Source organism: Diabrotica virgifera, chromosome 9 (assembly GCF_917563875.1).
Source record: "Diabrotica virgifera virgifera chromosome 9, PGI_DIABVI_V3a".
NCBI lineage: Eukaryota > Metazoa > Arthropoda > Insecta > Coleoptera > Chrysomelidae > Diabrotica > Diabrotica virgifera.
In genome coordinates, this window is record NC_065451.1 from 57979300 (window position 1) to 57994747 (window position 15448).

Here is a 15448-nt window from a genome sequence, read left to right on the forward strand (position 1 = left end):
CCTATGAAACTCCTTGAGGATATTTAATCAGAAGTAATCCAGATAACTAATTAAGAAATATTCAATTTGATGAAGTTGACGATTGTCTTGCTCAGCAAGGATTTAAAATATCTGGATATTTAGGTCCCCTAGACCTTTCTTTTTGGCCATACGCTATCTTTAAGGCCAGCAATTTTTCTTTCTCTCCAATTCATTTTGATGTTGTGAGTTTTTTTTTGAAACACCCTTGTCCAGGGTCGATATATTATATAACCTGTATAACTGTGAAGTATCCAAGTATGTAAATGCCGTACGACATCGTCCACGTGTATAACATCGACAAAAGAAAACATAAGGTAGGATTAAACCAATACTTCTCTTAAAAGAACGTTGTTTTGCCTGTCTAAGCCACCACACCATACAGCAGTCTGACAAATATCTCGGTTTTGTATTTTTTTCTTGTAAATAGTACCTAAATATAATATTACATAGTTTTAAGAATTATAATATGGGTGTACGCTGAAAAGAATATTCTTAGAGGCAAATATAAACTTTAGTTGAGCTTTTTACCTTTTCCTTTTGGGTTTTTTTTTATATTTTCAATTAAGATTAATATGAATTATGTTAGTTTTGGTTAATAAGAATAAATAGTTTGTGAATTCTCCGATTTTTTTGATTTCTTATTATTATTTTTTTGTTTGGTAGAAAATAAAACTAGTTATTTACCTTCGCATACCTTCAATAAAAACCGGTAATATCGGCGAAGAGTAACATTTGGCGCTCCAACGTAAAATTTTTTGTTATTGTTTATTTTATAAAGCATTAAGTATTATTACATATTATTATTTAACAGACATAAAGATATACACTGCTGTACATAAATATTATTAGGCATAAAATTTCTGATTTTTGATATGGCATAGTGGCATAATAGTAATTATTGTTAGGTACATATTTCACAGATATTTTGATACACACTGCTGTACATAAATATTATTAGGCATAAAATTTTTGATTTTTGATATGGCATAGTGGCTTAATATTAATTATTATTACATATTACACAGATATTTTGATATACACTGCTGTATTAGGCACAATATTTTTGATTTTTGTGCTTTGTGGACACTTTCTTGATTTCTTGCAAATAAATAGTTAATTTTATTCCTTTATTTCCAATATACAGGGTGGCTCAAAATTATTGCACCTCATAAAATATATATTGCATAGTATTTTATCGGTTTTAGTGTTCGGATTTAACCCAATAGTTGTGTATTGACTTACTACTAGCTCGCATAACTTAAAGTGATAGTTGAAGTTATTTTTTTTTGTAAGCTCGCATAATTATGTTAGTTTTGGTTAATAAGAATAAATAGTTTGTGAATTCTCCGATTTTTTTGATTTCTTATTATTATTTTTTTGTTTGGTAGAAAATAAAACCAGTTATTTACCTTCGCATACCTTCAATAAAAACCGGTAATATCGGCGAAGAGTAACAAAGACACAACAACTTACGCTACTACGAGTATGTTAATTAGAAATGAAATACTGAAATACATGCACTTGATCAAGAAACGGAGAAACGTGAACGCTTCTTCTCAAAAGAACTGCAGCACAATTTTTTTGGTTTACAAAAATAAATATGCCACTAGATAATATTATAACGCTCGAAACACACACTAAGAATTTTGACCGTACTATGGTTGAAATGTACATAGTGGCTTGAGCAATCATATGGAATCTTTCTCCCTTCAACGAACGTTTCAAGCGGTGAAGGGAGAAAGATTCCATATTATATGATTGCTCGAGCCACTATGATTTCAACCATCCACGGTCAAAATTCTTAGGCCCGGTACTTTATGTCTCGATTAAACAATCGGGACCAATTAGGGTCTCTTGCGTTATAATAAATGCAATTATAATTTTATTATTATTATACTTATTTATAATTATAATAATACTTGTAATTGCATTTATTACAGCGGAAGAGAACCTTAAGAGGTCCTGATTAAACCCCGCTTAAATAACCGGGGTTTAATCGACACATAAAGTACCGGGCCTTTGTGTGTCAAACAAGCGTAAGGATAAAAACTAGAGGTGAAGGAATAAATAGATCCGAAACACATCAAAAAGGATGCATGGATTTATGATTATAAAAAACAAAAGCAAATGAAAAACTAAAGAACAGTAAAGCTACAGAAAAAGATGGGATAACAAATGAATTGTGGTGGAGCGATAATGACGGATAAACTGCTATTATTTAACAAGATTATAAATAATAAAATACCATATAGAAGACAAGCGAGCAAATTCTATGACTCAAAAAGGGCGACAAGAAATAACCAGAAAGCTACAGAGGTATCAATTTGCCAAATACCTACTACAGTTAAACTTACAACTAAAATTTTGCAAGAACGAATAATTCAGCTTATATGTCCATATCAGGGCTGTTTTCCAGCAGTTGACGCCGCGGTTAGCCGACGTTTGTATCGTACACATGAGAGCGATTCCTCCCCTAGTTAACTTACAACCGTCGCGGTTTGACGACGGAGCGGTTGCATGTGTACGATTCCATTTGTTCCTTGGCAATTTCAACCGCGGCGGTTGGGTTTTTGAGGTAAACCGCGATATCAACGTGGGCAAACTGCCCTCATGTGGACAAGCTGTTAGGGTTTCCAGCGCAGTTGGGTAACAAGGTTTCCGTGCGGGAAGGTTGTGTACAGATGCAACATTCGTCATAAAACAGATTACAGAAAAAGCATTATAATATAATACAATAGACCTGTTTTATTAAAAAATGATTATCCTTTACTGTTTATAAATAAGGAATTGACAAGATTGGATCGAATGGAACAGAACAACTTAGAACGGGATCCTACAAGATTCACAAGAAATAATACGAGGAAAATAACAATACCATATATAAAAGGACTATCCGAGAAACTTAAAACAATAGGAAATAAATTCAACATTTCAACAACATTCAAAACAACAAACACATTGAGATCTATTCTATCTAAAAGCTAAACCTAACAATGAACAAGAAAGAACAAATAATTGCATTTATAAAATACCTTGTGAATGTGAACAATTTTATTTAGGTGAAACATCAAGACCATTAAACGTTAGAATAAGTGAACATCAGTTTTATATTAAAAATAGAGAATTTGATAGATCTCAAATATGTCAACACGCATGGGATAATGAACATAGAGTTCAGTGGAGAGATTCAAGTATAGTCCTGAAAGAAACAGATAGTAAAAAGAGAAAAATCAAAGAAGCGGCTCTAATTATGCTAAATGAAACCAGTTGTGTCGCAAATTCCTCGGTAGAATGCAGTAGGATGTGGTTACCCATACTGAAAGAGGAAGTCAATAGAAAGAAAATACCACGATTAGTAAGTCAATAACATATCGAGTTAGTACAAATTTTATATTTTATTATTACTTATTGTATATCTATGTTTTATTAATATTATTTATAATTCAAACATATTAAAGTCAGAATTTGGTATTCGTTTTTTGAAGGTAAATTAAATGTAAGACCAAATACTTACAATGTCGGGATAGTATCACGAGGTTTTTTCCTGGTTTCCCTCGTGATTTACTATGGAATCTCTAACGCGAGAATTTTACTGTCATCGTTGCATTTGGTTGCCTTTTTAAAGACAGATCACATGCTATGATTTTTTTGCGACGGATATTCTTGAGTTGGGATTGATTTCATGTAATCGAATGAACTATCTTTTAGTAAAGTCGTCCCAGGAAAGCAACTCATAAATATTGGCGATATCATTTTAAAATCTTCTACTTTAAAATGTAAAATATACGTCTGAATTGCCAATATAAATGAGTCAGATTAAATAAATTATTAGAAGATTTTTTTTACTTAGCAACAACATTTTTGGTTATTTTAATAGTATTTTGTATTTTGACAATGAAACCCGATTTGGGCTTCGAAACGTTAATAAATTCATTTTTTAGTAAAATTGTGGCTTATTTCCCATAGAAAATACTTCACAATAGACCTGCATCCCTGTGTTTGATCGACTTGAAGAAGGCATTTAACAGAGTTTTAAAATATAAAATATAGCAAGTTTTAATACGATTCTTGTATAATAAAAAGATTCTCTGCATCTATCGCATGCATATTTATACGTGAGTGCAAGCCCTTGTGCCTATGTAGTATTGCGAATATATTATGAGCATATAGTACATATCAATATTATTACCAACCATACGTTTTTATTACTTGTTTCAGGATCTTATTGACTCTAAACTAGACAGAAGACGAAGGGGAGTATTCGGGCCGCCTGTGCTGAAAAGACAAGTATTTTTTATCGACGACTTTAACATGCCAGCACTTGAAGTATTTGGAGCTCAACCACCAATAGAGTTAATCCGACAGTGGATGGATTTTGGAGGTAAGAGATCATACTATAAAGTAGATTATCTTTTATTTAATCGCTCGGTTTATATTTTATCAATTATTTCTATTAAAAACAAAATAAATCTATTTTTAACAATTAGTTGTAGCATTTCTTATACAGGGTATTTGGTAAAAAATGGGCCATAGCTTAACCTCAGGTTCCTAAGGTTAAAATAGGCCGATTTAAGCTAATTTACCTTATATATTAGTACAAAGTTTATAATAACCGAGATTGAGGGTGTAGGGGAGTCACTGAAGGTGGATATGAGCTAATATCTCCCATTTCGTTGAACCTCCATCGATTTGCATGAAAATTGGTGAGTGGTTAGAGGATATCTCAAGGAACAAAGGTAACATGGTGTCAATTTGCGCTTTTACCCTGCGGGTGGATGCCACCCCTTCTCGGGGGTGAAAATTATTTCTTTAAAAATGACCCCATAATTTGATAGAGGGACAAATTTCAAGCTAAATTTGTCATATAAAGTTATTAAAATAAATCAAAACTTTTTGAGTTATTAAAGATCAAAGATTTTAATTTTTCTTAAGAAAAATGCATGTTTTTAACCGATTTTTCATAGATAACTCAAAAACTATAAGTTTTTACAAAAAAGGTGTTATTACTAAAATTGAAGCTAATAAGAAATTAAACAAACTCCCTGCTAAGAAAACCTTTTAGTACTGACTAAAAGTGAGTTATAGGTAATTGAATGCATATTTTTTCGGCGAGTACCCAAATCTAAGTATTCAAGCTGAAATAACGGGAAATTGATGCATTTTATAACATAAACTTGTTAAACATTTGTAAAATTCCTTAAAAATATCTATTAAATGAGCCCCCGAACATGTTGATAGCGTTAAAATTTATACTCGCAAATTTTTTTTTAAATTTATCTTTTAAATTCTTTTCCAAAAAATGGTATTGTTTTTTTTTTATAACTCCGTTCTTGTTTACGATATCAATTTCATCTAAAAACTGTTTGAAAGCCAATTCCAAGTGCTATTTAAGCGCGTTGAACCTAATCTTTTAAACCCCTTATTTTTTAAAAATAAAAGGATAAATGACCCCAGTTGCATTGTTCCCTTAGCAAAATTTAAGATTTAAACGTTTCTATCTCGTTTACTTTTTACCCTATAAAAATGGTTAAACAGGTAAAATATTTGGCACAGAAAAAACTAAAATTTGGCTATATGTATATAATTTTTTACGTATATTGAGTATTTTTGGAGTTATTATCAACAGAATATGAGAATTACAATAATTTTAAAAATTATGATTTTTTTAATTAAACCTTTTTTCAAAAATATGCATTCTAAACCCGTCAAAATTTAAAACATTACTTTGCTAATATAAAGAAGTTTTTGTAAGGATTACTATAATTTTAAATTTTTGTGGAAATAGCGTATGTTTTATTTCTCACTTTTTCCTAAATAATTCGAAACGTCTCTTTTATTTTCATTATAGCTTGCTTAATTTTGACGCTATTACTTTGTTCTGAAGCTCATTAATTTGATAGTACTCTTGGCTAATTAGCAAAATTCATGGAAAAGTTATTTACCAGCAATTTTATTGCTGAAATCGAATTATAAGATCCTATATATTAATAATATAGGTATACAAAGTCCGCAGATAGTGTGCTACTTTTTTATAAACAAAATTGCGCCGACAAATCGTATTTTTTTCAATTACTGCTCTATAACTCCGAAGATTTTAACTTTACAACAAAAACACCCAAATAAAAATTCACTGCAAATAAATTCTGCATAGAGATGTTTTTCCCGATTTGATCCGACGAAAATTTTCCTCGGAAAATGCGGGTTTTTTTAACAAAAACTATAATTTTCAAATAAAGTTTTAGGTAGGTAATTATTAATCAATAATTAAATAACTTATTGACATCAAAGATTTCTTGGTATAGATTGTAATTCCAGAAGCCGGTGAAAATTAAATGAATATTTTAGCAACAATTCAATTGTTAATTAACAATTTACGATCGCAATAATAACCAAAATAATCATGATACATTGATCAAACTTATAAAGATTATAGAGATGAGATGCTTGTTCAATATTTTATCGACAAAATATAATTTTTTCTTTTTTTTGCATAATCTTTAAATTTTGAAAAAAAAAATAGTTATAATACGTTGGTCTAATTAGTAAAGTACAAAGAAAGGTTATTTACCAGCAATTTTATTGCTTTAATCGAATTATAAGATCCTATATATTATTAATATAGGTATGCAAAGTCCACAGATAGTGTGCTACTTTTTTTATAAACAAAATGGCGCCGACAAATCGTATTTTTTTCAATTATTGCTCTATAACTCCGAAGATTTTAACTATACACCAAAAATACTCAAATAAAAATTCACCCCAATTTAATTCTACATAGAGGCATGTTTTTTCCGATTTGCTCCGACGAAAATTTTCCTCGGAAAATGTGGGTTTTCCCAACAAAATCTCGAATTTTCAAATAAATTTTTTGGGCCAGTAATTATTTATCAATAATTATATAGCTTGGTGAAATAAAAGCTTTCTTGGTATAGATTATAAATTCAGAAGCCGGTTAAAATGAAACGAATATTTTAGCAACAATTCAATTGTTAATTAACAATTTACAGTCGCAATAACAACCAAAATAATCATGAGACATTGATCAAACTTAGAAAGATTATAAAGGTGTGATGCCTATTTAATATTTTGTCGACAAAATATAAATTTTTCATTTTTTTGCATAATCTTTAAATGTTTAAAAAATTGTTATAAACAAATTAACATTTCTTAGAATTGAAATTTTAAAAAATACTTCAAATGCGTATTTCATAGGTATTGAAAATGAATGCTTTAAAAAAAATTTCCAACCATTTGCAAAAAAGTTAGGAAACAGCAAAATAAATATACGATATCTCCATTGTTTATAATTTGTTTTAATTGTTTCAAAGCTTAAAAGTAAGTCTATGGTACAAACTAATTACTCACAAAGAATGTCAAAAATTAGTGCAATGGTTATATTTTAATCAAGGGTTAAAAATACTTTTTTTTGTAATTTTTAGCGCGAAAGTAGGCTTGATACAGAGCCGGAGATAAAATGTTCACTCGAAGCGACTGACACGCTTAAACTCGCGCGAGTTGTGTATGTGGGCGGGTAGCTACGGTACTGTATTATTCTACTTTCGCGCGTGTAAATTACAAAAAAATATATTTATAATCTTTAATTAAAATATAACCATTAAGCTGATAATCGATATTGTTTTAAAAATAATTAGCTTGTACTTTAATCACACTTCTACGCTTTGAAAGAATTAAAAAAAATATTAACACCGTAGTAATCGTATGTTTATTTTGCTGTTTCATAACTTTTTTGCAAATGGTTGCAAAAAAGTTTTAAAGCATTCATTTTCATGATATTTGTAATGCGCATTTTAGCTATTTTTTAAAATTTTATATAATAAAAACTTTCTGAGAAACGTTAATTTGTTTATAACTATTTTTTTTAATATTTAAAGATCATGCAAAAAAAAAATAAAAAATTTATATTTTGTCGACAAAATGTTAAATAGGCATCTCATCTTTATAAAATTTCAAAGTTTGATCAGTGTATCATAATTATTTTGGTTATTATTGCGACCGTAAATTATTAATTAACAATTAAATTGTTGCTAAAATATTCGTTTAATTTTCACCAGCTTCTGTAACTATAATCTAAACCAAGAAGGCTTTTAAGTCACCAATAGTACATTATATACCGCGGGACTGAAGTAGTACATTTAATCCTGAAGGTAAAGTTTATGGCCCGACCGCAGGGAGGGCCATAATTTACCTGAAGGATTAAATGTACTTCAGTCGCAAGGTATATACGATACTTTTCGTACTTCCGGTATGATTTTATTAATTATTTCAATAATTTCAATCAGTTTTTTCTCTCTTCAACTCATTTAATAAACTGTCTTTAAAATAAGTTACCATAGTAACATTGCGTTGTGACAGTTATAATTTAGAAACATTGTCATTACTAGTGTCATTGTAAAGAAACATTGTTATTGATAATTATTGGTATCATGAGTGAAGAAGGTGTATCTGATATTGATAAAAGAGCAGCCGAAGTAGGTGAAGAATTGTTACCACCGAAATCTAGAAAACTATACGAGCAGCAGTACGATGCTTTTAAAAAGTGGTGCCGCTTAAAAAATGTGACACAACCTACTGAAAATGCGCTGTTAGTCTACTTCGATGATAAATCAAAAGCGGTTTGTGCCTCAACTCTCTGGGCACATTACTCAATGCTGAAATCGGTTATTAACATTAGAGAAGATATTGATATAAGTAAATTTCCAAAATTATTAGCTTTTTTGAAGAGAAGAAATGAGGGATTTAAGCCAAAGAAGTCAAGAATTCTCACGTCTGAGCAGGTAGATCAGTTCTTACGGGAGGCTCCGGATGATAAATATTTAATGCTTAAGGTAAATTTGGAAATTTGTTTATATTCAGAAATTTTAAGAAATCAATTTTTTTGTAGGTTGCACTTATTTTGGGCGTTGCGGGTGCTTGTCGTGGAAAAGAGTTGGTTGATTTAGAAATCGACGATGTGAGAGATTTGGGCGATTCCTTCCTAATTGCGATTAGAAACACCAAAAATAAAATTGACCGAAATTTTGTGATCAAAAATTCAGATAAAATATTTGGTCAAGTCGCCGATTCGTCCACTATAGTTATGCCACAGTCCTCATTCTCGCTTCCTGTTTCCGCAGGATCTTCGAAACAAACACCAGTTCAATATGAAAAGGACCTATCTGTTACTCGTCAGTTACCTGCTGCATTAACCCAGGAAAGACTGGTCAATATGACGAACTGTCACAATATTAATTTGAATATTAACGTTAATTACCATTCTAATTAATTATATTTTTCAATAAAATATCCCTTAAATTCGTTTGTTTGTGATTTAATCGTTCCGGGAGTTTCGTCAATATTTAATCCCGGAGGGATTAAATGTGACACTTTAGTACCTGTCACAAGGGAGTGAAGTTGTCACTTTAGGCCCGGAAGTACGAAAATTATTTAATTATTGGTAAATAATTACTTATCTAAAACTTTATTTTAAAATTAAAGATTTTGTTGGGAAAACCCGCATTTTCCGAGGAAAATTTTCGTCGGAGCAGATCGGGAAAAACACGTCTCTATGCAAAATTTAATCACGGTCAATTTTTATTTGAGTGTTTTTGTTGTAAATTTAAAATCTTCGGAGTTCTAGAGCAATAATTGAAAAAAACAAGATTTTAGCACACTATCTGAGGACTTTGCATACCTATATTATTAATATATAGGATCTTATAATTCGATTCCAGCAATAAAATTGCTGGTAAATAACTTTTCCCAAAAATGGCCTATTCTCCGATAATCAGCCCAGACTATAGGTATTTTGAAGTACTTTGGCAATGTTTAGCAGGAATATTTTATACATTGCATCGTTTTTCCGTTATTTAAGCTTCAATAATTAGATTTGAGTACTCGTTGAAAAAAATACACATTCAATTGCCAATAACTCACTTTAAACTAAAATTAGTTTAGTTCTGTATGTGAGAGGTGTATTTAATTTTTTATGATCTTCAATTTCAGTAATAATAACTTTTTTCTAAAAGCTTACAGTTTGTGATTTATACGTGAAAAACCGATTTAAAACATGCATTTTTACGAAAAAATAAATTATTTGGTCTTTAATAACTCAAAAAGTGTTGATTTATTTTAATAACTTTATATAACAAATTTTGCTTATAATTTGTCCCTCTATTGACTTACGGTATTATTTTTAATAAAATAATTTTCACCCACGAGAAGGGGTGGCATCCACCCCCAGGGTAAAAGCGCAAGTTAGCATCATGTCACCTTTGTTCCTTGAGGTATCCTCTAATTACTCACCAGTTTTCATGAAAATCGATGGAGGTTTAACGAAATCGGAGGTGAAAATCTTCAGTGACTGCACTAGTGTCAAAGTTAAACTTTTTTTTTATTTATTATTGAATATTTTCTGACAGGTATGAGGTAACAACATGAAATTTGGTATGTCGAGTCTTTTTGGGTCGAGACAACTAAATTCACTACCAAAAATTATGTATTGCCAAGATGGCGCCACATACGCCTTTCAGCACTCATTTATTACGTTCAATTTTTTTATCCCTCACTCTGTATAATTTTGACATTAAAATTTTTGTTCTTCTATTAGTTTTACTTAAAAAAGGTATATTTCTTTCATCTCCCTAAACTCAACGGTTTTCGAGATAAACGCATTTTAAATCTGCGATACACCATCATTTTTAGCATAATATCATTGTAGTTACACCCGAAAAATAACTAGTACCTTATGTATCTTTAAATATCTTGGAGTCTCAGTTAATGGAACTAATGATAGAAGCATCGTAATCAGTGAAAGAATCCAGGCAGGAAACAGAGCCTACTGGAAATACAATAACTTCCTCAAAGATAAGAAGCTTACTCAGAATATTAAACTGAAAATTTACAAAGCAGCAATTAGACCAGTAATCACATATGGTGCTGAAGTTTTATTAATGTGCCTGACCCCAAAAAAAGGAAGAAAGATTGAGGATCCTAGAGAGAAAAATAATTCGGAGGATAGCAGGCCCATTTAACTTAGGTAATAATAAATTTAGAAAACTCATGAACCACGAAGTAAGAGGACTTCTGAAAGGAGAAGACATCGTCAGGTTTATCAAGGCACAGAGACTCAGATGGATGGGACATATTAGAAAGGAGAAATCCAGAAGCCGTCATCAAGAAAATTACCAAATGGAGACCTGTATCAGGCAGACCACGAGGAAGACCCAAAACTCACGAGGGTAACCATAAGAAAATACAGGAACGAGTGGAGAAAAATTGTAGAAGATGCCAAGTCACACAACCCGTTGTAAAACCAAAATGTTAATGCGGATTGATTCATCGCCACAAACGAATCGGAAGAGCCCAAAGAGGGCGGCAATCACTCCGCTAGGAGTGTGGATGCCATGATGATAATATTATGTATAATGTATAGTAGCATGACATTATTAATTCAATCATTATTAGTTCAATGTCTAAATATATTCTTCCATAAATTTATTTTTCTTAAAATACAGGGTGTTTCTAAATTCATGCGACAAACTTCAGGAGGTGATTGCTCATATGAAATTAATATGGGTTCTTCCTATAACAAAATTTCCTCAGCCCAACCCTTAAGGGTGATATCACCCATAAAATGGTAACTAAAATTGAGTTTTTATTTTTTTTTAATTCCAGTAAAGCTAGAAACTTGAAATTCTGTAATTTTCGTGCACTCGCAAAGGACTAACCACGTGTATTTTTTCAATATTCCTGTTACATTATACGGGGGTGAAATTAACAACCCTTACCTTATTTCATATCAAAACTTTTTTTTCGAGACGAAGTTGTATGAAATAAAATTTAACTTAAAATCCTTGTTTTGTTTAAAACTTTTTTTATTCTTAAATTTTTTTCCCAAAACCAATAGCTGCCGAGAAAAAAAAATAAACATCATAATTTATAATTTTTTTAATAAATTGAGTGGAAAACAGTAAAGATGTAAAATGTGATACGATTTACAATAAATGCTGGAAATTACCACCTCTACCTTAATGTTTTTAATTACAAAGTTTTAGAATAGTAGGCTGCTGTCACTTCGACATTTACCGTGTTTACTTAATGTTTATTCAAATTTTAGTAGACTGATGTCAAACACTGTTGTTGGTAGTTACCAATCGAAGTTTACTTGTAAGTTTGTAGGTTGTTATTTTTGCATTATCTGTGTATTGTTTATTTTATAACATGTATACAAACGCTGAAATGGCCGACATGCATTTTGTGTATGGTATGGCAAATGGTAATTGTCGACAAGCTAGACGCCTTTATGCTGAAAAATATCCGCAACGAATAACGCCTCATCATTCCCTATTTGCACGTATTCACAACCGCTTATCCGAAACTGGAATGTTAAAAAGAAATTCAAACAGTACTGGTCGTTTCCGGACAGTTAGAAATGTAATGGTAGAACAAGCAATTTTAGATGAAATTGATGTACACCCGGAAACAAGCACTAGAATAATTGCCAACACCTTAAATATCAGCCATTCATCTGTGTGGCGAGTTTTAAAAGAGCAGCAGTTATATCCTTACCACATCCAACGGGTTCAAGCTCTTTTACCTAGAGATTTTCCTCAACGAGCTAGATTTTGTGAATGGTTAACACACGAAATGCGACAAAATCCTCAATTTTTAAATAATGTATTGTTCACGGACGAGGCATATTTTTCAAGAGTAGCTATCATAAATTTTCACAATAATCACGTATGGGCAGACGAGAATCCCCATGAGATTATAGAGCACCATTTTCAAAATATTTTTTCAGTGAACGTATGGATTGGTATAGTAGGGGATAACTTAATTGGGCCACATTTTCTGGCTCAGCCATTAAATGGAATTTCTTACACCAGTGTTCTACAAAATGATCTCCCTGAACTACTTGAAGACATCGCACTGAATATCAGACAAAACATGTGGTTCATGCACAATGGTGCTCCAGTACACTTCTGTCGGACTGCTAGGCAACATTTAGATGTAACATATCCCAACCGTTGGATTGGCCGAGGAGGGCCCCAACATTGGCCTCCTCGATCTCCAGAGTTAAATCCTTGTGATTTCTGTTTTTGGGGTTACCTTAAATCATTAGTCTACACGACACCCATAGTTGATATCAACGATTTGAAGAATATTCAAATAGCGTGTGACACCATAAGAAATACACCTCAAATCTTTGAACGTGTACGGCAATCCATGACACGTAGGCTACGTTCATGTATTTTGGCTAGAGGTGGTCATTTCCAGCATTTATTATGAATCGTATTGAATCTTGTCACAACAAGATCCCATTTCCTATCTCCCTAATTCAGGAAAGGTTTCGAATTCATTCTTTATAAGACCGGTTGGTAAATCTGAACTGATCCAAACAATCAATAGTATCAAAAGCAAATCTTCCTGTAGTACCGATGGACTATCCATAAAAATTTTCTCAAATCTCCTAGACAATGTGTTGGGAGTCCTCATCTCTCTAATAAATGATTCTTTTGAGAAAGGTAAATTTCCAAAGTGCCTAAAGACGGCCATCATTATTCCTCTTCATAAGGGTGGTGAAAAATCTATTGCCTGCAATTATAGACCTATTGCATTACTACCGGTACTCTCCAAAATTATTGAAAGACTCCTAAAAGCCCGACTTATGTCCTTTCTCGTTGATAACAAGATTTTATCACAAAATCAGTTTGGATTTTTAAATAATAAATGTACCACCGATGCCATGTTTTCTGTACTGCATGAGGTTTATCAAGCATTAAACAATAATCTCCACACTGCCACTGTTTTTTGTGATTATGCCAAAGCTTTTGATTGTGTAAATCACGACATTTTGATAAAAAAACTAGATTTCTATGGAATTCGAGGTATTTCTTTGAACTGGTTTCAATCTTACTTGGAAAATAGGAAACAACTGGTTAGAGCAAATGATACAGACTCTAGTCTCAAAAATGTTGTATGTGGGGTACCGCAAGGTTCAGTATTGGGCCCTCTACTTTTCCTTATCTTTATTAATGACATCACTAGTTTAAAAATCGATGGAAAAGTTTTTCTTTTTGCTGACGATACCAGTATCACTTGGAGCAACTCAAATATCGCAACTCTTCATGCTACTATAACTTCTGATCTACTCACAATAAAATCCTGGTCAGATTCTAATTTACTCTCTTTTAACGTAGATAAAACAGTAGCATTACCCTACAAAGGAACTCTTCAACCCTTACCTCTTCATAACAGCCAGATCAGTATCGTTGATTCTGTAAAGTTTCTTGGTATTTTTTTAGATAGCAACCTTAAATGGTCCCTTCATATCGATGTGTTAAGCAAGAAACTATCCTCAGTTTGCTTTGCAATAAGATCTGTCTCTAAGGAAATGGATTTAGCCTCTTCCAAAATAACATACTTTTCATTGTTCGAGTCCCATCTTCGATATTGTCTGCCTTTTTGGGGTTTTGGTACAGCTGCCCAGTCCGATGTTATTTTTAAATTGCAAAAAAGAGCAATCAGATATCTGTTTGGCCTCAGAAGAACAACACATTGCAGAAGCTACTTCAAAGATCACAGAATTCTAACATTACCTTCTTTATATATTTTAGAAACTGTTTGCTTAATTCGTAAACATCTACATGTTTTTCCAGAAAGACCTAGACATGACTATTCCACCAGAAATTCTACTTTTGACATCTATTTACCGATCCCGTCCAGTGAGTTAGTAAAGAAATCTATATTATATTCTGCAAAAAAACTATACAACCATCTCCCTCTACAACTTAAATCTGCAACATCTTTCCCCAAGTTCCGTAAAATGACTAAAGCCTATTTATCTGAAAGACCATATTATTCAATAGCAGTGTTTCTTAACCAATAACTAAGAAATTACAGTATTGTTATGTATAAGTAGAATCTTAATCTATATTTGAGTGTCATATGCAGCAGCATAACTTATTAAATTACTTATTAAATTTCTTAAGGTAGATTACGCAATTTGCAATTTTTTTTTTAATTTTGCAATATATCGTTACTGATTTTTATTTGACTTTATTATGTTTTATTTATATTGACGATTTGTATGATTTTAGTAAATTGTATTTGTTATTGTTTTTATTTATGATTCTTGTAAGCTTTGTCTATAAAATTGTTAAATTTTTCATGACAATAAAGCATATTTCTATTCTATTACATTTTACATCTTTACTGTTTTTCACTCAATTTATTTAAAAAATTATAAATTATGATGTTTATTTTTTTCTCTGCAGCTATTATGATGTTTATTTTTTTTTTCTCTGCAGCTATTGGTTTTGGGAAAAAAATTTAAGAATAAAAAAAAGTTTTAAATAAAACAAGGATTTTAAGTTAAATTTTATTTCATACAACTTCGTCTCGAAAAAAAAGTTTTGATATGAAATAA

The 15448-nt window shown here is 31.3% G+C and overlaps 1 protein-coding gene across 1 annotated transcript in view; it reads left to right on the forward strand.

The window, feature by feature from the left end:
• The first annotated feature begins 284 nt into the window (after positions 1–284).
• Positions 285–15448, forward strand: part of LOC126890959 (dynein axonemal heavy chain 1-like) — an 87756-nt gene continuing 72592 nt past the window's right edge. The window contains exons 1-2 of the mRNA XM_050660137.1: positions 285–335; positions 4240–4402. Coding sequence (XP_050516094.1) covers positions 285–335; positions 4240–4402 — 214 coding nt within the window. The remainder of the gene's footprint in view (positions 336–4239; positions 4403–15448) is intronic.